This window comes from Microtus ochrogaster, chromosome 8, assembly GCF_000317375.1.
Source record: "Microtus ochrogaster isolate Prairie Vole_2 chromosome 8, MicOch1.0, whole genome shotgun sequence".
Taxonomy (NCBI): Eukaryota; Metazoa; Chordata; class Mammalia; order Rodentia; family Cricetidae; genus Microtus; species Microtus ochrogaster.
In genome coordinates, this window is record NC_022015.1 from 27,733,319 (window position 1) to 27,758,910 (window position 25,592).

General features: G+C 43.2%; 1 protein-coding gene across 2 annotated transcripts in view; it reads left to right on the forward strand.

Moving 5' to 3' along the window:
• Nucleotides 1-25,592, forward strand: part of Dock1 (dedicator of cytokinesis 1) — a 503,376-nt gene that overhangs the window by 291,590 nt on the left and 186,194 nt on the right. For both annotated transcript variants that reach the window (XM_013347890.2, XM_005351416.3), the window contains exon 28: nt 22,912-23,013. In XM_013347890.2, the coding sequence (XP_013203344.1) occupies nt 22,912-23,013 (102 nt within the window). The remainder of the gene's footprint in view (nt 1-22,911; nt 23,014-25,592) is intronic.

Sequence of the window (25,592 nt, forward strand, 5' to 3'; positions counted from 1 at the left end):
TGGTTTTTCGAGACAGGGTTTCCACATCTGTAGCTCTGGAGCCTGTCCTGGAACTCCCTTGGTAGACCAGGCTGGCCTCGAACTCACAGAGATCCGAGTGCTGGGATTACAGGCATGCGCCACCACCGCCCGGCTCATAGGAAGGGTTTTTAACGTATTCCCAGTTATTAAGGTTTGAGTTCATTCAACAGTTTCTTATCTGTTCTGAGACCCATGTGAAAATAAAGGCCAATGAATGCTCTGGATGTGAGATGCTAACATGCTGGCTGTCTAAGCAGACTCAGATGGTCTCTTTCATGTTGAGAAATAAAGTCTCCTCGCGTATTTGATGGCATTGATTTGGGAAAATATCAGCTCATGGGAAATATCTTCATGAGGTAGAGAAATTATGGGCCACACTGGCTCTCATCGATTAAGAGAATTCCCTACTACAGTATTTGAATGGAGGAGACAGGGAGAATGCTTGATAGGTAACATGTTTGTTGATCTAGCCTGACAACTCGAATTTGATCCCTGTGACGCATGTAAAGATAGAGGGTGACAAGTGACTCCTCAAGGTGGCCTTCTGACCTCCACACGGATGCTGTGCACTCTGCATACACATCATGTGCACACATGCAGTAATAATAATGGTGATGATGATATTAATAAATCTAATAAATGATACATTTGAATGAAGATCTCATTTATGAAAATGTAACCATACATTGACTTACTTTGTAGTTTGAAGTGCAAAATTGAAAAGATTCTTCTACCTAAAAAAAAAAATCAATCAATATCCTTTATGTCACTGACTTTAGAAGCAGAATTTACATTCAACATGGAATAATCTAAACCTACAAAGTGGACTGTAAGGATTCTTTTATGTGTGTGGTTGGAGATGGGTGGGATAATCTTGAAATGACAAAAATCATGACTTGATAGCTTGTTGTCTCTTCAGACGCCCAGCCCTCTTATGCTGCCTGCCATTTATCAAAGGCCTCGCCTCATGACAGTGACGCTCTGTGGTTTGCTGTGACAAAATCATTTCAAAGTTCACATGCCTGCGTGCTCTCTAGAACTGGTTCCAGCTCGAATTCAATTCTCACACGTCTCTATTTTCTGAAAACTGTAGGGCTGTGTGTGCTCATGTGATGAAGTCCCCATGACTGGGTGATTAATAAAGAAAAGAGGGGTTCGGGGTTAGGGATAAGTGAGTCTGTGAAGTGCTGCTTTACAGGCATGGGGACCTGACCTCTGTCTCCAGAACCGCCCCCCCCCTCTTTTCTTTTTGTGGCTGTTTCTTTGTTTTTATATTTTCAGTTGTGAGCCTAACCTTTAACAGCTGAGCCATCCCTCCAGCTCTGTTGTTTTGTTTTTAAAGCCAGGTGTGGCTGCATACAACTGTAGTACAGCACTGGGGAAGTGGAACTAGGATATTCTTCAAGGCTCCCTGCGAGCCAGCGTAGCCAACTTGGCGAGCTTCACGCTGTTAAAAGACCCCATCTCAATAAGCAAGTTAGAGGGTACCTGAAGAATGATATCTAAGATTGATGTTTGAACTATGTATATGCATGCACCGACCACTCCACCTGCGTGTGCACCCCTGCATGAACACAGGCATAGCAGGTAATTGTATAAGTAACCCACCAACTCATCCTTTGCTCTTTGCTCTTTCCACCTCTCTGAAGATCACCCCGCAACCATCACTATTACTAAATAATAAGGGTTAGTAAGGGTCAGCCTGAAGGAGATGAAGTACTGTGTAGCTCACCTCTTTTGTGAGATTTAAATATTTCCTTAAGTGTCAGTTTATTATATCTGGGTTTTTAGAAGTTGCTTCAATTGATGTCAAGTTGTCAGCCTCACATTGTAAACAAATGTTTCCTTGAGAGATTAGTGTTATGTTTGCTAGACTCCCCCCCCCACACACACACGAATATTTTATCCTTGATTCTTCCTCTTCTCCTTCCCCCAAGCCCTAGTCTGTCTATGGAACAAGGTCTTACATGTAGCCCAGGCTGACCTCCAACTCACTGTCCCTCTGTCTTCACCTTTGGGGTGCTGGGATTACAGGTGTCCACTACCACATGTAATACAATCCTGCTTTCAAAATAATTTTGTAAGCTGTGAAGGTTAGTTTTAGCTCTCAATTTGAGACAATCTAGAATTGCCTGGAAGAGAGCCTTAATGTAGAATTGATTAGATTAGACTGATATGTGGGCATGCCTGTGGGGGATTGTCTTGATTGTTATTGATATGGGAAGACCCAACCCATTGTTGGCAGCACCATACCTTAAGCTGGAGGACCTCAGTAGTGTAAGAGGAGCAGGGTTGGGGAGACCAAATAAGCAGAAATGCATTTATTTCCTGTCTGCTCTTGACTGTGGATGTGATGGGACAAGCTGCTTGAGATCCTGCCTTAGCACCTTTGAAATGATAGACTGCCACTTGGAATTGTATGCCAAATAAATCCTTTCCTCCCTGTGTTCATTATCGTCAAGGCGTTTGTCACAGCAACAGAAACAAAGATGGAATGGAGGTTCATGAAAAGGATGGACAGCTCAAGCTGCCCGTTCCCATGTGTCTCCCTCAGTTTCTCCCCTTTTCAAAACATTCTGAGGTACATCGGTCACAGCTAAGAACCTCCGCATTTATGAAAATGTTTGATTATATAATTTAATGATCTGTAAAATTCAGGACCACGCACATTAGCATCTTTCAAAGATATTTGGGAAGAGAGTAGCTTCGAAATGTATACAAAAGCAAATTAAGTGGTAAATTGTGTGTGCTTATTGTTTAGAATGTTAAAAATCAATTAGCCCCATTAAAATTAGCGTTTAACTTAATAATATGGTAATGTTTGACTTGGATTTTTCTCGAGCTTGATAATTCTGATCTGGTGATGTATTTTCAATTTCTCCTCATCAAGTACAAACCTCATCATCCCCTTCTTTGGAAAGGATCCAATGAGAAGATGGTAGCTTCGGGTCGGAGCCTCAGGAGCATTGGCTGCTTCCAGGGTGGTGCTTATCTGCGAAAGAAAGTGCCCACTGTTTGCTTGTTTCTAGCTTTATTGACACAGGGCCCCACTGCATTACCAAGCTGACCTGGAATTTGCTCTGTAGACCCTGAGCTTGTGGCAGTTCCCTGAGTGCTTCTATTACAGGCATGAGCCATCATGCCTGACTTCTTCTTCTTCTTTCAGAAGTGTCTTCTTTTTAAAAAGAGTGTGTTACAGTGCACCACTGTCATCACAACACTTGTGAGTTCAAAGCAGGAGGGCGAGACCTTCAAAGCCAGCCTGGGCTGTATAGCAAATTCGACGTCAGCCTGGATACATGAGATCCTTTCTCAGCAAATGAATACATAAATATCCAGCATTTCTAAAGACATTGGCTTCTCTCTTCTCTGTTCTCAATGTGTCTCTCTCTTAGTATGTAGGAGTGACCCACGCCATCTTCACTGTCAATGTGAGGAAGTGATAGGGAAATGGTAGAAACAGGTTGACAGGGCACTGTTTGCAGGGGCATCTTAGAGGCTTGTTTCTCATATTGAGTCCACTTTAAAACTATTTGTTTCTCATTGTGTATAAAGAGGGTTTTTCCTTGAGTTATTTCTTATCAAGAAAAAAGATTCTGTTTTAATTATATCCAGAGGTGACTTGAAGCCATGTTACTTAAGGTAATGAAAGACTGTTTAGAAATAAGAATATTGTGCCAGGCACGGTGGTGCACACTTTTAATCCCAGTGCTCAGGAGGCAGAGGCATGAGGATCTCTGTGAGTTTAAGGCCAGCCTGGTCTACAGAATGAGTTCCAGGACAGCCAAGGATGTTATACAGAGAAACCCTGTCTTGGAAAACAAAAGAACAACAAAAACAAGGACAACAAAAACCAATAAGAATGCTTAGATATATATATAGAACTACAGAAACCATGGCTTATGTTATTTGATCAGTAATGTGAAGCAAGAATTGGGAGTACAAATATGTTACTTGAGTTCTCAGAAGAGAAAGAAAAATGTTATGCTTATTCATAGAACTATAAGCAGATATCAGGTAGGACCCAGCCTTCTTACATTCTATATGTTGTTTGTTGCTGTTCTTGACATGTGGTCTACTATAGCCCAGGCTGAGTTTGAACTCATTTTATAGTCAAGACTGATGTTAAACTCCTGATTCTCGTGCCTCCGCCTCCCAAGTATACGGTTACACCCTACATTGTCTACTCTTTAGTAAAGTTTTTGTGTCCTAAAAAAAAATCACATTTTCTACCAATTAACGCTTTTCATACTAGCAATCTGAGTTAGAGAGGTCAGAACATCATATATTCTTACGTGTCTAAAATATAGACAACAATCTAAGAGAACAAGAATAAGAATAGCAGTTCCTTTCATGGGTCCAGCGTAATTGCAATCACCGTGTTCTGAGCTGACAGGTTTTCATAATTGTGTGCTTTACTAGTAAAGGCGGAAAATGAGCAGGTTTAGTTTGTCAAGCGTAGGATTGGGGCTCGCCCAGCTTGCTCATCAAGGCTGCTGGCATAGGAGGGTGTCCCACAAAGACTCCCTGCCAGGAAGCAGGGAGGGGGGACTTTGCCCCGGCACACCCCCTCTCCTGACAACCCTGGAATTTTCTCTGAGAGCTTCCCACCACTCCTCTTTGAGAACCAAGAAGCGTTCTACTCTTGGTGTGTACCCTTCCCCAAGTCTTCCTGCCTGAGACCGCTGCCATCACAATGTCCAATCACCACCATGTCACATTGGGGGATGCCTATGCGTACCAGTTACTTTTCTATCTCTGTGACAAGATACCCGACAGAGGCAACTGGAAGAGGAATGGTCTCTTTTTGCTTAGGCTCTGCAGTTACAGTCCACCAGGGTGAGGAAGACATGATGGTGGAAGCATGAGGGGACTGGTCACCACCGTGCAACCAGTCAGGAAGTGGCGGGCGCTAAGTTCATTTTCTCCTTTCATCCTTCCTGTTCAGTGTGAGACCAAGCCTGAGGGTGGGTCCTGCGTTTCAGTTGGCCTCATCTCATCCGTCAAAAATCTCTGGAGATACCCAAATAGACACACCCAGGGGTTCCCAATCATGCCGTACGTTAATTCAAGCATGTCTATCCATCATACTGTACAGGGAATTAAGGATTACTTCGGGGTAATTTAGACCAGTTAGCTTTTTTGGGTACCAGTGGTTGGAAATACAGCTTAGGAAAACCAATCCCATCCTTCCTCCTACTCATTAACTGTCAGGCATGGAGCGTGTTTAATGCTGATTTCCCTGGAGGTTAGTAAGTAGTGTGTGCTCATCCCAAGATGCTGCCTCTTTCCCCTCACACTGAATGCTGTGGACTGCAGAACTACGGTGTCTGCCAGTAGCAGACTATGCATAAGATGGAGGCCGACTGTAGTCAACTAAAATAGAATAGTGCTTTGCCCACGCCCAGCCCTGCTTTCTAAGATTTCTTGGCTTGTGATAAAGGGTCAACCAGAAGAAGATCAGCTTATGCCAAAGAACTGCCAGGCAGTTACTTGGTTTCTGGACACCATGAGCCCAGGTCCCCTTCTCTGCTGTTGGGTCACATCCTGCCTCTCCAGGCTGTGTATCCCTCCCCTTTTCCCAGCACTGTTGAGACCAGCTCTTGGGATCTTAGCATTATGATTACACAGCTGCGCTTCTGTGGGGCTGACGTTCTTCCGTCCCACACCCATCTCCACCTGGCTAGGTACCCATCACGTTCCCCCATACATCCCCATTATGCCCCCGTTGTGACCTTGCATATTGTTTCCTTTTAAAGATCATTTCTCAGTAGATGCAGATGCAGGGACACAGTGGAGTATATAATGCCATGCCTCGGCACAGCGCTTAAAATGCAGTAAATGCCGAAGAGCATAGTGGGTCTCAGTGGATGTGTGAACGGTCCTGAGACCCAGCTTAAGTCCCCATGTGGTCACCTTTGGCTCATTCAGCCCACCCTGCTGCTTTGGGTCTTGTTCCGAATGGTACGCCCCAGTGTGGTACCTATCCTCTCTTTCTAGATCCTTATTGGTTTCACCATGCCTGCTCCTGGGGGTTCATTGTGATACCCTCTCTTCTGATCCACAAATGGGGACTCCTGCGGCATTGGGGTTGGTGGGGATTGTAGTGGCAAGGTCTGACTTTGTTTACATCTGTACATCTCTACACAGTGTATCTGGACAGTAGGTTACCCCAAGTCTCCATTCAAAAACCTCGCTGTGTCCTGAGCTCTGTCTGGCCAGGCAGGAGATGCAGGCAAGATGGGGGTGAGCTGGTCCTCAAATCCTCCCTTCCTCACTGCTACTTTTTTTAAAAATCATTGATGAAAGTACCTTCAGGAGGAGTATGCTATTTAAACTCACGGTTGCCAGGAACTGTCCATATTGGCAGAAAAATCATAGTGCAGGAGCTTGGGCCATTGTACACATTGTATCTGTAGTCAGGAAGCAGAGAGAGATGAACTCTGGTGCTCAGTTGGTTGTCTTTTTATCAGTCTGGGACCTCAGCCCACAAGAAAGTGCTGCCTACATTTTGGGTGGGTCTCTTGTCTTCGCTAAACAAACCTCTGCAGAGACATCTTCACAGATACTCCTGAAGTGTTTTGCTTAGGTGTTTCCAAACCCAAGTTAACAGTAAAATTCATTTCAACTGTTCCTGCCTACTTTTTGAAGGAATTTCTAGGAGCCAAACACTGTGCTGTCCACACTGAAATAACCCATCATTTCTGCACTTGGAATGTTGTAGAAGAACTTCCCTATCCATTGGACTAGACTCCCTGCAGTGAGACCAGATATTGTTACTCTGAGGAAAACTGAACACACTGGCAAGCACTAGGGCTGAGGAGAGCTCAGTCATCATGAGCCCGCCTCGTCATCCTGAAGACCTGCGTTGGGATCCCAGCATCCACATGCTAGCTGGATATAGCAGCCAGTGGAAGGGGTAACAGTAACAGGTAGATCCTTGGAAGGTTTTTGTCCAGCCAGCTTAGCTGATCAAGAATTTCCAGGTTTGGTGAAAGATCCTGTCTCAGAAAGTAAAGTGGAGGGCTGCAATCTCATTTCCTTCTAGTTTGTGCCTAACCGTGGAACCTCTTTATCTTATTTTCTTCCTGTTCTAAGAAAGCTCGGTTTCCCGCAATGACTGTACTAGTTTCGTTCTCCCCACTGTGTGTCAGGGCTCTCTTTCCTGCACATCAGCCTGCATTCCTGCTGTCCTCGAACCAATAAGCAGTCACACTCATGTACCCCGCCTTTCTCTGCTTTTGATTTGCATTTTCCCATCAGCTTGTAAGCGGAGCATTTTTCATACACCTGCCTGTCTGTATAAGTGTCTGCTCACAAAATATAATTAGGTCATTTGTTTCGTTGGTATTGTTTGAGTTCCTTAAACATTTTGGATAGTAGAGTTTTATCCAAATGATGGCTCCAAACATTTCTTGTCTTAACAAAATGGTTTCATTAGGGTAACTGTTTGTTTTGCTACCAAGCCTTTAGTTTAGTGCAATTCTATGTGTTTGTTTTTGCTTGAATTTACTGCCCCTAACCATTCTGTTTTCTTCCAGTATACCATATATGCATACATGTATGTGTGCACACCCACATATACACATACATTTTATGTATATATTATATAATTGTTATATAATACACACGTCATATACTAGCACATATACACATGCACAAAGCTTTTGGATTTTTGAGGCAGGGACTCTGTCAAATAGCCTAGACTGGCCTAGTACCTACAGTGATTATTCTACCTCTGTCACCTGAGTTCTCTTGATTGGATTATGCATGTGTGCCATCCATCAAGCCAAGGTTTTTACTATACTTTGAGTTCACTTTTGCCTATGGTATAAGGATCTAAAATCTCAACACTGGTTATTAAATCGACAGTACTTTCCCCTGAGTATTCTAGACATCTTTATCAAAAGTCACTTGCCAAACTAGATGGGAAAAGCCCACTAGACCTCAATCCTACAAAAGGAACTGCAGGCAACTGAGAAAAGCTGGGAAATGGAGAATTGGTCTTCCCCAGAGAAGAACATACCAACTGGCAGTTCAGGGGCCAATAGTCAGCTCTGAAAATATGTAAAACATTATATGAACTCATTAGCTTATATTTAGGAATTTATATGTATGTGCAAATACATATATGCATACAATAACATGCAAAGAAGAGGCTATGAATTTGAAGGAGAAAGGGGAGGAATATATGGGAGAGTTCAGAGGGCAGTAAGGGAAGGGAGAACATAATTAAATTACAATCTCAAAAAAAAATTGTCCCTTGAATTTTCTTCAACTCTATTCCTTGTTGGATGTGTCTGATTTTGTGCCTGTGCCATGCTGTTTTGATTACTATAGTTTTGCTTTATATTTTGACATCTAGTTATATGTTACCTCTAGTTTTGCTCCTTTTGCTCAAGATTACGTTGATTATTCAAGATCTGTTTGTGGTATCATGCAAATGTTTGTTGTTGTTGTTGTTGTTGTTTTGCATATCTGTAACAACTGACCTTGGGTTTTTGACAGGGCTTGCCCTTGAGCCCACAGATCACTTAGGCTTGCATAAAAATAATTCTTCTAGGTGTTAAGCATGGCATTTCATTCCCTGTGTCTGAGCCTTGTATTATATCTACCAAAAAGGAGTGTTTCAGCTTTCAGTGTTCAGATCTGCGATATCTTGGTTAAACTGTACTTGGTTTAATAGCTGGCACACTGAATTGTTCCTGTTGATGGAGTCTTTGATCAAGCACCCAGAAATGGGCTTCCAAGTTTTCAGGCAGTGTTGCTCAGGGCAACATGGTCTAGAGAGAGAGGTATCTTTAAGAGATGGGGTAGGAGAGAGAGGTGTCTTTAGGGATGGGGTAGGCTGAATTGAAAGTGATTTCCTAATATCTTCCCTATAACCCCCTCTCATAGATAGTTTGAAAATGTGTTTTCAGTATAGTAGTGAAGGAAAATATGTATCTTTAAAATTTTTTTAAGAATTTTTTAAAAAATGGTGAAAAGCCCTTCGGTGCAGGAATGGTAGAACATTCCATTTAACTACAGGTTTGAGATCTTTCAAGGGCCTGGTCATGAAGCTATATTTCTTCCATTCTTGACAGGCTAGTTCCTTGCTTAGAGTCATAGTCAGAGTGAGCAGAATTCCATCCCAGCTGTGCACACCAGGCCTTCTTCCTTTCTGTCCTGCCTTTAGGATAGTGGGAACCCAGCACATCCCCTAGCCCAGTGGCAGAGTCCCCTCAGGAACTACCATATTCTGGGCCCTCTAGGGCAGTCTGTAAACAAAAGAAAGTGGCTTTTCCTTGGTGAGTAAGCATCCTTATAAGGAGGGACAATGGATGGTGTTCCAGATGTAGCTAGCATGGGTGTTACCCCTACATGGAGATGGGGGGTGGAAAGGGGTCCAAGTGTACTGGGACCAGACATATCTCCCACTTTGAGTTAGAAGCCAATAGGGAAAGTTCTTGCAGAGGAGGTTCTGGTACCCAATTTTGCAGGCTAAGAGGGAAGAGGTTAGCCTGATGATGTCTTGGGCAATGACCTAATTGTCAAGAGTGCAGGTGTTAAAGGCAAGGACAATGTGATTTGACCATGTAGTTGGAATAATGGTTGAGTTGTAGGAGACAACAGAAAGGGCTGGAACAACTCCTGGGAGGCTTCACAGCTCTCTCTCTCTCTCTCTCTCTCTCTCTCTCTCTCTCTCTCTCTCTCTCTCAGCATATGCCTGGATGTGTTCATGTTTGCATATAGAGAGCGGTTAACCTTGGGTGTCTTCCTCAACCACTCTTCACCTTGATTTGTGACATGGGGGTCCCTTATTCCTTTTTTTTAACCTGCCGCTCACCAGTGTGGCTAGGCTGACTGGTCAGCATGTCTCAGCCATCCTCTTATGGATTGTGCTCTATTTTTTTAGTGGTTGTTTTGTTTTGGGGTTTTGTTTGTTTGCTTGTTTGTTTGGTTTTAAGTTGCGTTTAAAGGATTGAACTCAGTCCCCAGCAAGCACTTTACCAGCGGAGCCATCTCCCAAGCCCCGTTTCTCTTTTTGACTTACGATAATGGTTTTACCTAAACATGGGAGATTTTTCCCTGGGCAGCATTTGGGATATGTAATTCCTTTAAAGAAATGCCACCTAATAACCGTGTTTCTTCCTGACTGATCACCCTGGATGTCTGGATCTTGCTCCTTCTGGACACTGGAGTAGCCCATTGAAATTCAGTGCAAACAGCCTTCCTCCCATTAGCTGCAACTTCCTGCTAGACAGGAATGGGGCATATTCCATTTTGCAAACTTTTAACTATGTCGCTAGATAATTAGCTTGTGAGAAACATAGTCAATTTCGCAAACAAGTAGAGATTCTGGAAAGTAATTAAAATTAGTCATTATTGTGCTTCTTTGTGGGTTTACCTTCCTCTGCATGCTGTTAAGATCTCGTCTGAACGAAATTAATAAGGAATAAAAAATCTTGGCTGAGCATCTGTCCCAACGTGACTTCCAGTTTGCATCTGGCCACGGAACTTGAGGTTGAAGTTTGGGATCCACGCAAGGGGAAATCAATTTCTCGGATTCTTGTTGTTATTATGATACCTTCATTGTTTTATGTGTGGGATGAATGATTGAAATGTCTGTGGCTTTTCATAACTAAAAAAAAGAAATTCTATAAAATATAGGAATTTTGTTCAAGGAGAATAATCTCAATACAGCAGCGTTTTTATTTTGTAATTAACATTATGACGGTTGGCATCACGATCGATCCTGGCCGTCTCGGTTACGGGAGCTGCTGTAAAGCTCAATGAGATGGGTAGGATCTTCTTCTCTCATATCTTCTTTGTGTCTGGGTAAGAAATAATAAAATGGAAATTAGAAATCTGAATAGCGGCTATGGAACACCGCAGCAGCAGCTGTGTATTTAGATTGATACCAAGAGGATAGGATTTTAGGGTTCATGGAAGATACCAAGGCTGATTGCCTTTGAAGAGATTTATTAGACATTATTAATACCATAGACAGCGCTGGGGGGGAGCGTTCTGAGGAGAATTTAGGACCATGTGGCCAAGTCTGGGTCTCTTTTTATATGTTTCAGAGACATGGAGGAGGTTCTTTGCCATGTGATGGATCCATAGTAGGTGCTTGCAGTCAGAATGTCTGAATCAGCTGTGAGGGTGGGGAAGGCACAGATCGAGGAATATGAGTCAGTGTGGTTATTAGAACCAAACTGCTTTCATTTTAAGAATGTTCAATAAAAATGGAGGAGCTGTACAAAATGGCGAGACCATAGCTAGACAGATACACCCTGGAGAATTTTACTCAATGACTGGATGCCCGAGAGAGACCCTCTTTCGGGATAAAACATACCATGAACCGTCTACAGTCTTTACTCACCAAGTACATGGTGCTCACTTGCTGCAGGTGCCAGATGGTCTTCTTAGGATGCTGATTAATGTCAGCTCTGACAACTGAAAGTGACGCCTAGATTCAGCTGCCAATAAGCCCTGAGCCTTCTGAGAGGACTGTGAGGTTTTCGTGGTAGGACCTGGTCTCCGCAGGCAGCCTGTGAATGACGAAGTGATGCCGATCTCCTGGGTTCGGCCTTGATGTCTTATCTTTACAATGATAGTGCAAACTTGGAGGTGTCCTCACATTGTACTTCCTTTGGTTTTTGAGCCAGTGCATGATTTCAAAGTGAACATCCTCTTGCTGGGGATCCACTGTACTGGACCAGCCATATGTCTCGGTGCTCACTTTTACTGTTAATTCATTATTCTTCCATACTAAAATTCTTATTTTGTAGTAATATCCTTGGCCATGTTTGTTTGGCCTGCTGTGTTTAATTATGACTGGTCCCTAGCTGATAAATACTTGCTGAACATGATAAATCCATTCTTTCTTTAACCACTTTTTAAAGTAGTCGTTAAAAAATTAGTCCCCACAGGCATGACCATTAAAATCACTATGGTGTTATGAAGATGGCTCCGCGATTAAGGGCGCACTCCTCTCCTTTAGAGGACCCCAGTTATTTCCCAGCATCCACATCAAGGGACTCAGAACTGCCTGTATGTAACGTTAGCTCCAGAGCATCCCCCACCCTCCTCCAGCCTTCACAGGCACCTGCACACACATGCCACACATTTGCGTGCACACACAAAGAGAAATAAACCTTCAAAGTGATGAGCACATAAAACCGCTGGGAACACAAAGGCCTTGCTGCTACTGGAGCTTGAAGTTGTCCTGATAGGTGCTGGCCTGGAGTGAGGCTAGAAACAGAAGGCGCCCTGAGATGTGGAAGGACAACACCAAGGTGTTTACAGTCTCCACTTTATTTTATGTAAAGACTCCCCAGAGAAAGAGCAAAAACTTTGACAGTCATAAGAGAATTCCATTAAGTTGTATCATAAAATATTCAAATATACCCACCCAATGGAACAGTGTCCCCAAATATATAGAACGAGAGCGTGAAAACTTATTGCAAAAACAAAACAAAAAAACCACTTTACCCTTTTGCATATGAAAGTAGCAAGATCTTTTGAAGATCCCTACAATAGCATCCATGAAATAGTCCCCAATGGCATAAAAATAGATTGGGACTATTTGGTTTGTGTATTTAAATGGGAGAGCTGTTTTGTAAGCCTCCTCAATTCATCTCACAATTAGATGGAAGTCCAATTTGAATCCCAATGGAATTTGTTTCAAAGTAAATTTTATGGTTTTGAAGTTTATTTACTGGGCAAAGTTGGCTTGAGGGTGAGTGGGGAGAAGGCTTAGTTAGGTTGGCAAGCAGACGGACCTGAGTTCAAATCTCAAGAACCAAGAAAAAGCTGAGTGGATGTGAGCACTTGGCTGTAATCCCAGAACACTGAGGGTGAAGACAGTCATCCATAGCAAGCTAGCCATACTAGAGCAAGGGAGCTCTGGGCTCAAGGAGAGATCCAGCCCTTATATAAGTAAATAGGTATATAGAAGATGATAGATAGAATAGATAGATAGATAGATAGATAGATAGATAGATAGATAGATAGATAGATAGATAGATAGATGATAGATAGATAGGTAGATAGATAGATCTAGTAAGATGCCAAATGTCAACCTCTGGTTGCCACATAGATACACACACAGATGAACATGTGTATGTACTCAATATATATGTCAATATATATATGCACACACATGATACACACATACATGAGGAAAAATACTTCCTTTTTTGAGTTAAACATGCCACTGTAATGCCTCAAGGCCATTTTCTCTTTCTTATTCCCTTCCTTCCCTTTCCTTCCCTTTCCTTCCCTTCCTTTCCCTTTCCTTTCCTTCCCTTCCTTTCCCTTTCCTTCATAGAAAGGGTAAATTGGCAGAAAGACTGGAGAAAAATGTGAAAAACAAGTGCCTCAAGTTGCAGTAGTGAGCAACAGCCCCACTGGACAGCTCTGATATATAAAGTATTAAGTTAATACTAGTGGTGTTTCTATGTATGAATAATTTCTGAAGCAACCAGTATTGTGATAATTTATACGGAATTAGTATTAGTCTCTCTCCCCTCCCCCTCTGGCTGTATACAGTCTACAAATGTAAGATCTGAACTTAATATGATATGTACACTTTTATAACTAAATAAAAGACATCATATTTCTAGGCCCCTCAAAACATCCTCATATCCTGTTTCTCTCTCCCTCTCCATCTCTTCCTTCTCCGTCTTCCTCCTTCTCTCTCTCTCTCTCTCTCTCTCTCTCTCTCTCTCTCTCTCTCTCTCTCTCTCTGGATTCGGTTCCCATTCCCTGCTCATTCAGAGGACTGTGATCTGTGAATCTACTGCTAAATAAAGAGCCCTTTATTATACTCAGTTCTGAGCTAGTGTGGAACTACTTTATAGCATCCATCAACACCTCCCCTTGTCACTTACTTTCCCTTCTGAAGAAAGTTGCACACAGAATGTCAACCTTCAAATCTGGCTTCTTTGACTTAGCATAGTGTTTGCAACTCATTTGTTTGTTGTTACCAGGTTTTTGTTTGTTTGTTTGTTTGTCTATAATTGCTAAGTTGTATTCCACTGTATGATTGTGCCCCAGTTGGTTAGATACAAGAAAACAGGTATTTGGAGAGTCTCTGAGACTTAGTATGTGACTCCATCCTAGGCAGTAGTCCTTTTTGCTCCTTCACTGGCCTCCTGCGGGAATTCAATGCTCTCTACACTGAACACTAGATGAATGACTATTAAGAACGGCACCTGAGTCGGCTCTGCCATTGCGTTACAGCCTTACCTCCTCCCAGTTGCTTACTGCACATCACCGTAAAGTCTTGGCCTCAGGATCTCAGAGGCCTTTAGATCCTCAGAGCTCAGCAGAGGGTGGATAGACGGGAATGCTGGGCCTGAGCCTGTGTCTGCTTTTCTACTTACCCTTTCCGTACTTGCTTCCCACACACATTGTTCTCAGGTCCCACAGTCACACTCCACCACAGTGATGATTTTTTTCTTTTGTTTTATTGTGTGTGTGTGTGTGTGTGTGTGTGTGTGTGTGTGTGTGTGTGTGTGTGTGTGTGTTTTCCCCAGACAGAGTTTCTCTCTGTAGCTTTGGAGCCTGTCCTGGAATTCACTCTGTAGACCAGGCAGTTAAAGGTGCACGCCACCACCACCCTGCTCACATTGGTAACAAATAAAATTAATACTCAAGAGTTTTATTGTCAACCCCCTTTGCTATCTTCCATGGTTTTAGTCCAACAAGCTGTTGACTGACTGATCTGCTGTGCATTGAGCCACAATCATCTCTGTCTTCATAACGATATACTAATAAGAATTCCATAAGAATTGCCCTACAACATCTACTTTCTAGTATGTAAAAGATCAGATTTCAAAGCATCTACCCACTGGTAAGGTTTTTGCCTACCCAAGTGGCAAGCCTACTAGGGAACTTCCACAAATATCCCCAACTCTTTAGAAAATGTTGACCCAAATCTTTTAGTTCTGTCCCCCAACCCAGTAGTAATGTTGTTGACAAAAATGCTCCTGTACACTCCTGAAGCTTGATGACGATCGTGGCTGAGCCTTTTCTCCTGTGCTTAGCCACCTTTGCAATTACAGTGAATTAAGCAGTCACATCAGGTTGAGAGGCTGTACTTCCTCCAGGGATGAAGCACACAGTCAGAATAAAAGCCAAGTGACCTTCCGGCCCCAGTGTGCTTACAAACCTCATTTGGGTCATGGTACAAAAAGGAAAAAAATTGTCAAAAAGCAATTACCCTGCCAGGCTACTTTCTCTTTTCTCAGTACGTAACTGGTGTGTGTGTGTATGTGCGTGCACGCATGTGTGCAAGGTAACTGTAGTAGTCAGTTCTTTTCTCCCGCCACGTGAGTCCTGTGGGTCACACTCAGGTCGTCGTGCTGGGCAGCAAGTGCCTTTACCTTCGGAGCCATTTGCTGACCCTCATTAGCTGTCTTTCTAACACTTAGTATGTGATATTTCATTCAGCCAATGTGAGCAAAACTGAAGACAATGTATTCTTATGATCTATACGTCAGTTTTGCCTGTTTCCAATTTTATCTGTAACTCTGATGGCAATAGAGCCCTTTATGTACAGAAATTAGTGATAGAAATGTGTGGACATTGATTTCCCCATGCACCAGCGGTTTATTACGGTTCTGTTACTCTTGTGCCTGATACTGTCTATGATGTCCTAGGACCCGGGAAATCCTGAGCTCTCTCGGGCTCTAATATCACCTGATTTATTGAGTTTATAAAAATAAGATATAAAATCTCTGCTTTACTATCTTTCTAGTGTTGACATCAAATGAACTTTATTAAGAAGTTGCATGCATAGTATATAACCTTCATTGCACCATGTATCAGTAGCTTTTTATTGCTGCGATAAAACACCATGAACAAAAGCAAATTATGGAAGAAAGAGAATATTTGGGCTTACAGTGCCAGAGGGAGAATCATGAGAAATGATATCTCAGTCTACAGGAAGGAAGCAGAGGGTGTAAACTGGAAGTGGGGTAGTGGGGTGATGCTATAAACTCAAAGTCCATCCCTAGTGGCATACTTCCTCCTAGAGAGGTTAGAGGTCCTTTAACTGCCATAAGGAGTGCCCCCTGCTGGGGACTCAGTGTTCAAATACATGAGCCTATGGGGGACATTTCTCTCTCAGACCACCACATGCCATCAAATAGAGTTTTTGTGCTTTTTATACTTTATTATCTATAACAAATGTGAATATGTGTTTAAATTATTACATTCAATAAGCAGCAAATAATTGTTTCAGGTAACTTCATATCCAAATATTCCCCTCTGGTATATGTCCTTTAAACATATTTCCATAATTACTGCCCCTGTAAAATTGAAATTGATTTTGTTTTTAAAATTAGATTTCTTTCCTCAGAGTGTCTGGAATGAAATGAGATACTAATACTTTATGAATTCAACCAAGCACACTATTTAAATTTAATATTTAATTTTGTTGCTAGTCGTTTAAAATCCCTAATAGATGGCATTAATGTAGTTTATCAACCATGCTGTTTTCAGTTTTATTCCATGCCTTTTTATAGTCTTCACTTTGGTTCTTCATAAAATAAGGAAATTATGATATTTTGGAAATTAAATGAGTGAAAATTAACCATATGTTGTTGAATACAGACATCATGATGTGGAATGTATCCTCTCTCAATTCTTTCTTCCTATTTTTCCCCCTCCTAACTCCCTCCGCTTCCTCCTCCTTCTGACAAGGTTTCCCTTCTGTAGCCCGGCCATCTTCTAACTTATGCCTTAGTTTGAGTTCCTGGTACCTCTGGTTTCTAAGTCTTTCTGAGATTCAGAGGAGTCAGTGCGCATGTTTCCACCTTCCTGCCTTCAGGTCCCTGGTCACCACCAATCATTCTCTTTCCAGCTTCCAGAATTCTCTTCTCCTGCATTGCTTCTCTCTTTCCTGAGCCTTGGTACTCCATATTGTTGATGTTGGTTTTTGAGACAGGGTCTCTTTGCATAGCCCTGGCTGTCGTGGGACTCTCTATGATAGAAATCAGCCTGCCTCCGCCTCCCTAGTGCTGGCATCCAAGGTGTACACTACCGTGCTCAGATGGTCTGCGCTTCTAAACATGTTCTTTGTCAGCATGATGAGAGGAAGCAGGGGTAGATCCGTCCTTTCATCATGTTAATTGGGATTCCCATGTATGTTTTGGCAAATGTCATCTCTATGTAGACTTTGAGGAGTCTTTGGGCTAGTTTATAACATTTTGAGATTTTTCTTTGCACTCTTGACTTTCTATTTTTCTTGTTTTGTAACTTCTCGTTAGGAACCAGAGCATATAAACATTCCACCCTTGACTTTTCATCTCAAAAACAGAAAGCCTTTGTGCACCATATTTGCTTAGCGTCTCAGTACCCAGACCTTACCCATATGGCCTCATTTTGAGCTGCCTTTGACGTCTCAGTGGAGGGCACAACTCCCAGGCACATCCCTTTCCTGTATTCTCTTCTCGTATTGCTGCTTGCTTATTGATTCTTCAGTTTGACTCTTCGTCAAAATGTGAGTCATTCTGAATCCCTTGGGTCACACATCTCCCCACCTCGATTGCAGCTCTTCCCCAGGGCTGTCTCACAGCAGATGTTTTGAATGCCACTGATGATAGCTGTCTAACTCTGACTTGTGTTTTGGGGGAAGGGCCATGCTCAGTATCCAATAAGATGTAAGTCTTTAAATGGGGTTTTCTTTTTCAACTCACTGTCTTGGTAAAAACATGTTGCTTTGTAGCATGAATAATAAAAACCCAGAGACAGATATTAGGGTTCAACCTGAAGATCAGAGAAGCAAAGCAGCCAACCACTGGCTCTTAGCTCTGCCTCAGACCGAAAATGGGCAATCCTGCCTCCTCGAATCCTCGGATTGAGACTCGCTTGAGACCTGTCTCCTTCCATTTTATATTCCTCTTTAGGACTGGGATTAAAGGCATGCACCACCACTACCACCCGGCCTTTATGGCTAACTAGTGTAGCTGCTGGGATTAAAGGTGTGAGCCATCACTGGCCAGAATTAAAGGTCTGAATGGCTGACTAGTCTGGCTGCTTTGTACTGATCTTCAGGCAAGCTTATTTAAAAAAAAAAAAAAAAAAAAAACACACAAGTAATATACCAGTATATTGCTTTTGCTTTTTTTTTTCTTTAAACCAGGACCCTGCTAAGAGTCATTAAGTATCTTCTTAGATTCAACTCACCAGAACTAGCCTGTCTTTGCTTCCAGCAGCTTCTCTGATCTGGAGCTGCTTGAACCGCTCATGGAATTTTTGGAGCTTAGTCCAAGGGTTCACATTCTGCCTATGCCCCGAACACAGACAGCAGACACACGACACGTGTGAGATGGGAGCTCCAGGACCCATGAATCAGCTCACACCCAGCTGATAGAACCCCCAAACTCCCTTCACCAGTCACGGGAGTGAAGACGCTTGGGGTTTTCTTTGGTTGGTTGTTTGGTTTGGTTGGTCTTTGGTTCTTCAAGAGACACTTGGGAAGCAGAGGGCAGGCCGATCTCAGTGAGTTCAAAGCCAGTCAGGTATACAAAGCGAGTCCCTTGGGGATTTTCCTTCTAATCCATGTACTTGTCCTTAAGCCTTAACCCTTAAATGGGCCCAGCTGCAATGGCACAGTGTCAGGACTGGCTGTCTTTGTGTCTGCTGTACCTAGCCCCCTCCCCATCACTGCTCTGCCCTGTTGCAGCATCTTATATTGAAGCTTCCTGACCCCAACTTCCCCTGCACCTCACCAGGGCGGCCCCTATCTGCCTGTTCTTGGTTCTGCCTATATTTCCATTTTACCCATCTTCAGTCCTTGACTTTGGTTTGATCTGCCCTTGGGCTCACCTGGCTTCTGGTCCTCCCGTGCCCATACTGCCTGTGTGCCCCACCCCTCCATACGCCATCCCCCCCTGCCAGTGCACTGAGGATACAATGGGATTTAAAACAGCCGCAGAAGCTAGTTTTGGGGTGAGTAGTACGGTGTTAGTGGAGGATGTGGTGATCGCTTTGGGGTCAGAAAGTGGCATAAGGCGGTTGTTATGTCTTCCTGAGTAGGAGACTCTTGTTAGGGGTGAAGATATGAGCAGGAATAAGGACTAAGGCAGGAAGAGGTGATCCCTCCTCTCAGATGACATCTTTCCTTTCTCACCGGTGACATCTCTGTCTTTCAAGACCATCTTTTAAAGTCCCTAATACATGCTACTTACAAAAATAACGTGCGCTCCCTGACGACAGCCTAGAGTCCTTTTTCTTCTAGGCAGTTCTCTTTTTTACCTTGTCCTATTAGTTCCTTATACTGTGAAATTGTGTGTGTAAAATCTCTATTTTTGTTTCTCAACTATCTCTTCTTGTGTTACTGGGGCTAATATTCAGAGATTGTGCAATATTCCAACTTAACCTTGAGATAGGACTGCTTGAATTAATGGATACAGCCCAGACAGTCCATTGATATGGACTGTGGGCAAGCAGGGCTCTCCTGGCCTCTCCAAGGCCCGTGGGATATTTCCAAGACAACGCTTGGAGAATTTGGTCTTGTCATTTACCTGAGATTCTAATGGAAGTGCCATCCTACCTCTTATCTTTCACCCCACAAAATATATGACTTTCACCATCGCTTGCTCTGGGTGCTTAGACGTTTTCTCAGAGATGCAAGGGACACTGTTGGAAGTAAAATTTCCTCTCCTGAATCACCTTTGCAGGTGGGTCGTTAGAAGGAGCAATACTCAGGGGACGAGTATTTTCCTTCCAAGACTTTTCAAACCTCTCGCCAAATTGCTTTTTAAAAAGGTTATAGCAATTTACGCTCGCACCAACTGTGTGTAAGAGCCCTCATCCTCGGTACCCTCACGCTCACCATTTAAATCCTGCCTTGCTGTTCTGCCAGCGAATAACGATGTCTCATTTTCATCTTGATTACTAATGAGGTTCACATTTTTTTGTTGTTGTTGTTTCTGAGGTAGTGAGTGTCCTGGTTTTTAAGTACAGTTGACTTCTTCAGCCCTTACTTTGAAATTATAGGAATATCTCTTATTTTTATTCTGATAGTTATTTTTAGTCCGTGACTAAAATATATTTGAGCCCAATTGCCAAACTCCAGTTCCAAGGGCCAGCTCTGTACAAACAACCTGCCGCACTGTTTAAAAGTGAAACCCTCAGATGACCCCTAAAATGCGTTTAAAAGAATTAAATCAAAAAGTCTTGTCGTTTTCTTTATTGTCTATAGAATGAGAAACCCCTACCCTTTATTTTTACAGTTCTTTCTAGTTTTGTTCCTAGTATATGGCTGACTTCAAATACCCTTTTCACAAAAACCACTTCATCTGTTCTTCTAGACAAATACGTGCCCTGGGTTCAGGTGAGACGTGACGCTCCAGAGTGTGAGCAATACTTGCCCCACAAATGTACTAGTATCCCTTGTGTGGGGCTCCATTCACAAAAGGCAGGGATGGAAGAGGGGGTTTGTCCGGGAATTGTAGCATGTATGTTTCCCCTCTGCGAGTGGAGTCCCATGTTCCAACTTACAGTTGTGCCGAGCAAGCAAAACTTGCTTTCTCTAACAGAGGAGCAGCTGAATGGTACAAATTGCTTTTGGCCCATTTCCTTAGGTTAAGTAAAGGGGGCACATAGGCTGCCAGGCAGCACTCTGCTAACTCATGGGGGCAGCCCTCTTCCTGCCCTTGCAGGGTCTGCTTTAATTAGCCCCCAGTGTCATTAACTAAGGGGTGCTTGGCTGCATCCTTCAAGATGTTCTCATCCAGTTAGAAGACTCCAGGCAGGCCATTTGCATCTTCCCAGGACTTGCCTTGTGGACACCACTGTCTTCTCGGTTTCGGGGCCCTCCCCCACCGTTTTCTTTGCTTAGTGTGAGCTTTAAGCATTATCCGGCAATCTATTCCTTCTAACTCTGGCCTGACCCAGGTGTGCGGGCTCTTCTCAGGGAACCAGAGCCATTCTCAAGCCCCCTCAATAGTCTTTCTTTTCTGTCTTCTTGAAGTTAGATATTTTACATTGGGCATGTGAATGTCACCCTTCTGGTTCTAAATCCCTGACTCAATGGCTTTGGTGATTCTGAAGTGTAAGCCTCGTTGCTCAGCTGTCTTGACTGGTACCATTCATTTAAGTGTGTGCTAGGTGCACCTTTATAGATGTTTTCTAGAGGCCCTACTTCCGCCAAGACAGATAACGGCTTCCAGACAGCTGCATCAGAGGAGAATTTGAGGCATAGTATTATAGGGGCCCTTCCTTCTCCTCTTTGCTAACCATAAGAATGGGACCCGGTGAATCTTTAACTCATGTTGGTTTTCAGCAGCCAAGGACTTGCACTCCAGCCCCGGAGTGCTGGCTTCACACCTGACTTTCCCACCTACTCCTAAAGGTATATGGTCTCCAAATCTCCGTTTAACTGCCCAAGAAATGGAACAGGCAGCAAGTCTACCTGTGATTGAGTGGGAACGTGGCTTTGAAGCTTGGTTAGTGAGCAAGCTGACAGTGATAGGTTCTCCAGATATGGAATCTCCTTAGAAAAAGGTGAGGTGCACAGGCAGCTTCTTTTGAGCCCATTGGGGTGCCAAATATTTATGTCTTTGAAAAGTTCCCATTCATAAATAAGTGCCCTACCAATGCAAAACAAGCATTATTTAGCTCTTTCCCAGAACACCACCAACTTGGAATCTAAATCTCAGCAATTACCATTATTCACAAATAATTTACATTTCTGGGCAAATGGAAGATACCATATCATCATTATTGTATTTGTTCAATTTGCAAAATGTGTCCTTTGAGGACTCATTTGGAAGCCTCTGTGTATACCAGAGATAGAAAATGTATTGGACTCTAACATGCACTGTGGAGTGCATGTTCCAAATTAATATAAAAGACATTTAGGCATTCAAATATATTTGTTAGAAAAGTGGAATTAGTGAAAAGAATGCAATTTGGGAGCTCATTTACTAAGGAAGAAATAGGGATGTGTATCAAACTATACACTTCTTATTATTCTACCAGACCCATGCAATTTAATGGGAGTTAGTGTAAATCCTGTGTGGCTTAGGATGTCATTAACTTACGGGTATATATTTAAAAGTGGGAAAGGCTCTGTGATGCCAGTCCCCGGTCTGCAAGTGAGAAACTGTGTTTATGACAAGACTGTTCAGCCCCAGAGTCTCTCCCCATAGCATGTTTCATTCATGTTACACACAGGCGTGTGTGTACTGACCAGACTCCTTGGCCAATCATGTTGGTCCTTTACTCTCTCCACCTCTGCTTTTGTTTGGTGGTTTCTGTTTTCTTCCTCATCTTCATCTCTACCCAGCTCTGTATGCTGTGAAGAATACCCATCCCTCCCACTGGACATTCCAGGGAGACCGTCTTTCTTCTCTGACTCTTCCCAAGGGGCAAAACTCACAGTGGGGTTGTCTGGTAGTGATTGTCTCTGAAGTGGCCAAGGAGGACACAAGCAGAGTTTGAAAAATAAAATGCCTCTCTTTGCCCTGGCTCAAGAAGAGGAACTGTGTCCACATTTGTCTAATAATACAGATGACTGACTTCCAAGAATATTACCTAAGTGACTGGGATCTCAATCTTGTCTTTAATTTTTGTGAATTTAATTAAGGGGGGAACATTTAAAGTTTGTTTTTCCAGCCTGGACAACCTCATCATCAAGCCACATTTAATCATTAATATGGTTAGAGAGAATAAAAATTCACTGTACCCTCTTAAAACAAACAAACTTCTGAGATAGGAATGAGCCAGGCTGTCTCCGGTTGGCCTTGAGCTCCATGTAGCAAAACTAGGGCTCTGCCCAGGTCCCATGCCCTCCCTGATGGTGGAAGAGCTGGCTCCAATGGTTGATGTCAGTTCTTCTATGAGGACTGTCCTTCTTCTATCTAATTCTACCTTCCAATTCACCTGCAGGGGAACTTTGTGGCTTGCATGACAGCTATTTTACGGCAGATGGAAGACTACCATTACGCCCACCTTATCAAGACCTTTGGGAAGATGAGGACAGATGTCGTGGTGAGTGTCATGTCTATTCTGTCACAGGGCCAGTGGTGAAAGGGGAGGGTGACGTTTGTATCTACATTTATAATAGAATTTTATATTGGGACTTCTCTGGTTGCTATCAGAAGCCACTTCAGTCTCTACGTGGATGTTTCTGACTAGGACTGATCTGGAGAACAGCTTGGGTCTGAGCCTGGAAAAATCCCATCTGTTCTGGTCACAGCATCCTTTCCCGTGCTCCTGGATCACTAGCAATCATGGCCCTTCATAGTCATTAGCTCCTCATTTCTTGGTTGACTTTCTATAGCAGTAGCTTGTGAGCCACCCTCATGCACCTTAAGCTATCCTTTGCTATTAATTAGTGCTAATCATAGACGCTCATCAGCATTTCTCCTAATAACTCCTTAGTCCTCCTCATGCAAACTATGATGCAACTTAATTGGGAGAGTGTAATAGGGAAATTTATTGCTTAGGAGCTACCTCCCTAATGGCCTGAAATTACACTGCCATATGGTGAATATCCTTTACAAAGCTGCACCAAACCTGCTGGCAGGCTTCCTGGTGAGAAGCTGATACGAATTCTTAGATTCCATTTCTAAGGACTCACTAGTCCGGTAGAACACTCACAGACTCCCTAGGGGCACATCTCCCTTGCGTAGTACTTCTAGAGCAAGGCTTACTGCACTTGACCTCTGCCTTATGAACTGAGGGAAACAGCAAGACGATGCATATCTTGATAACTAGCTAGATTGTTTGATAGATTGATAGGTAATAGATAATAATGATAGGAGATAGGATAATGGATAGATGATAGGTAGATAAATATAGACAGATAATCTTCAAGAAGAAAATAAGTCAATACCTCAAAATCATAATGGTGTTCCTTAAATAAAAGGGTATAAAGATGTGTCATTTTTTTCATGTCTGTGTGTTTTAGTTTTCTTTCACTATCAAGGAAAAGTTTACAGTAGGTACATATTCAAATATGCAATAACTACCACACAGTATCCTAAAATTAATTTGAAGTCATAGCGTAGTAAAACCTTATTTTATATTCTTGTATGTAATTTCATCATTAAATCTTAAATGCGCCTCTATGGCCTGCTTTGGCTAGTGAAAATAATAGTATAACCCACCTAAACCTCCCCCAAACAGTGCTACCAACTGGAGACCAAGTGTCCAAATGCCTGAGACGAAAGGGGACATTTCTCATTCAAAGCACCCCAAGATGACTCTGCCTTGCAGGTCTGGGCATGTACCCTCTCCTTCTCACAATGGAAGATCAAGTTACAGACTCCATGGTGTGGGCCTAATTTCCCAAGGGTTTTCTCCCCCCCCCCCTTAGACACAGGTATCCAGAAAATCAATTATTTGCATACAATTTGATTTCCATTGTAAAATGGCATTTGTTATTTGTATATCTCAAATTCCCAAGGCAAGGTTTTTGATTGTTGTTAGTTCATCAAAACCTTCATGAAAATATGTTCCCATCTACTGACTGTATGCAGAGAATGTTTTATTTTTCTACTCTCCCAATTATCACGAAAATGAAAAGATCATTTCCTGTGAAATAATTGGAAGTTAATTAGTATTCCAATACGAAAATGGCCTGAACCATCTTCCCAAGTCTTGCTTGTTTCTAACAAAACCACAGCTTCAGGTTCTCAGATTCAGGCCCCCACTCCCAACCCCACCCTGACACCTGGGTGAATCAGTCTCACTTAGATCCACAGTTACCACTACCCCATCACCCCCACAGGGCTCTAGCTGTCACCTTCTAAATGGTCCACTGTCCCCAGGGAAGCCAGAGAATCTCAACCTGGGTCAAAGACTGGTCTAGGAAAGGGAATACCAGGTAAGGGTCATGCTGACATCCCTCACAGAACAGACAGGCTGCTTCTTCAAGACAGCTCTAGCAAACTTGTTTTGCTGTTGCCCAGTGCCTGGTGCTGCCCTTGGTCTAAGTCTCAGCATCAGGAATAGAAGCAAAGAGCTTGCCCAGAACCCCAGGAGACGTTCCCAGCCGTGTATCACAGACCTCCACTGGGTGGCTCAGCAAGAGCCTATTTTGTTCTCCACACTCTGACCCATGTCAACAGGTCTCTGACACCTGCTGGATGTTCTGCAGTTCAGTTCCATCCTGCACTGTCAACCTGGATGCAGCCATGGATCCCCCCCAGATCCAGGTGTGAGTCCAGGCTCCTATGCTTTAGATGAAGCAGCTGGTAATAAGAGTTCCTTCACCCTGGCCTTGAGGTTCATAATTTGCCCAGCTAGCTCACAGCACTCCAGGAGACACTCACATTTCCTGTTCTGTTTATTATAAAGGTTGCAACTCTTGAGAAACCAATGTGAAGAGTTGCACAGGACAAAGAGGGCAAGGGTGCACAGGACAGAGAGGGCAGGGGTGCACGGGACAGAGAGGGCAGGGGTGCACAGGACAGAGAGGGCAGGGGTGCACAGGACAGAGGAGAGGGTGGGGATACATAGGATGGAGAGGAGGGCAGGGGTGCACAGGACAGAGAGAAGGGCAGGGGTGCACAGGACACAGAGGGCAGGGGTGCACAGGACACAGAGGGCAGGGGTGCACAGGA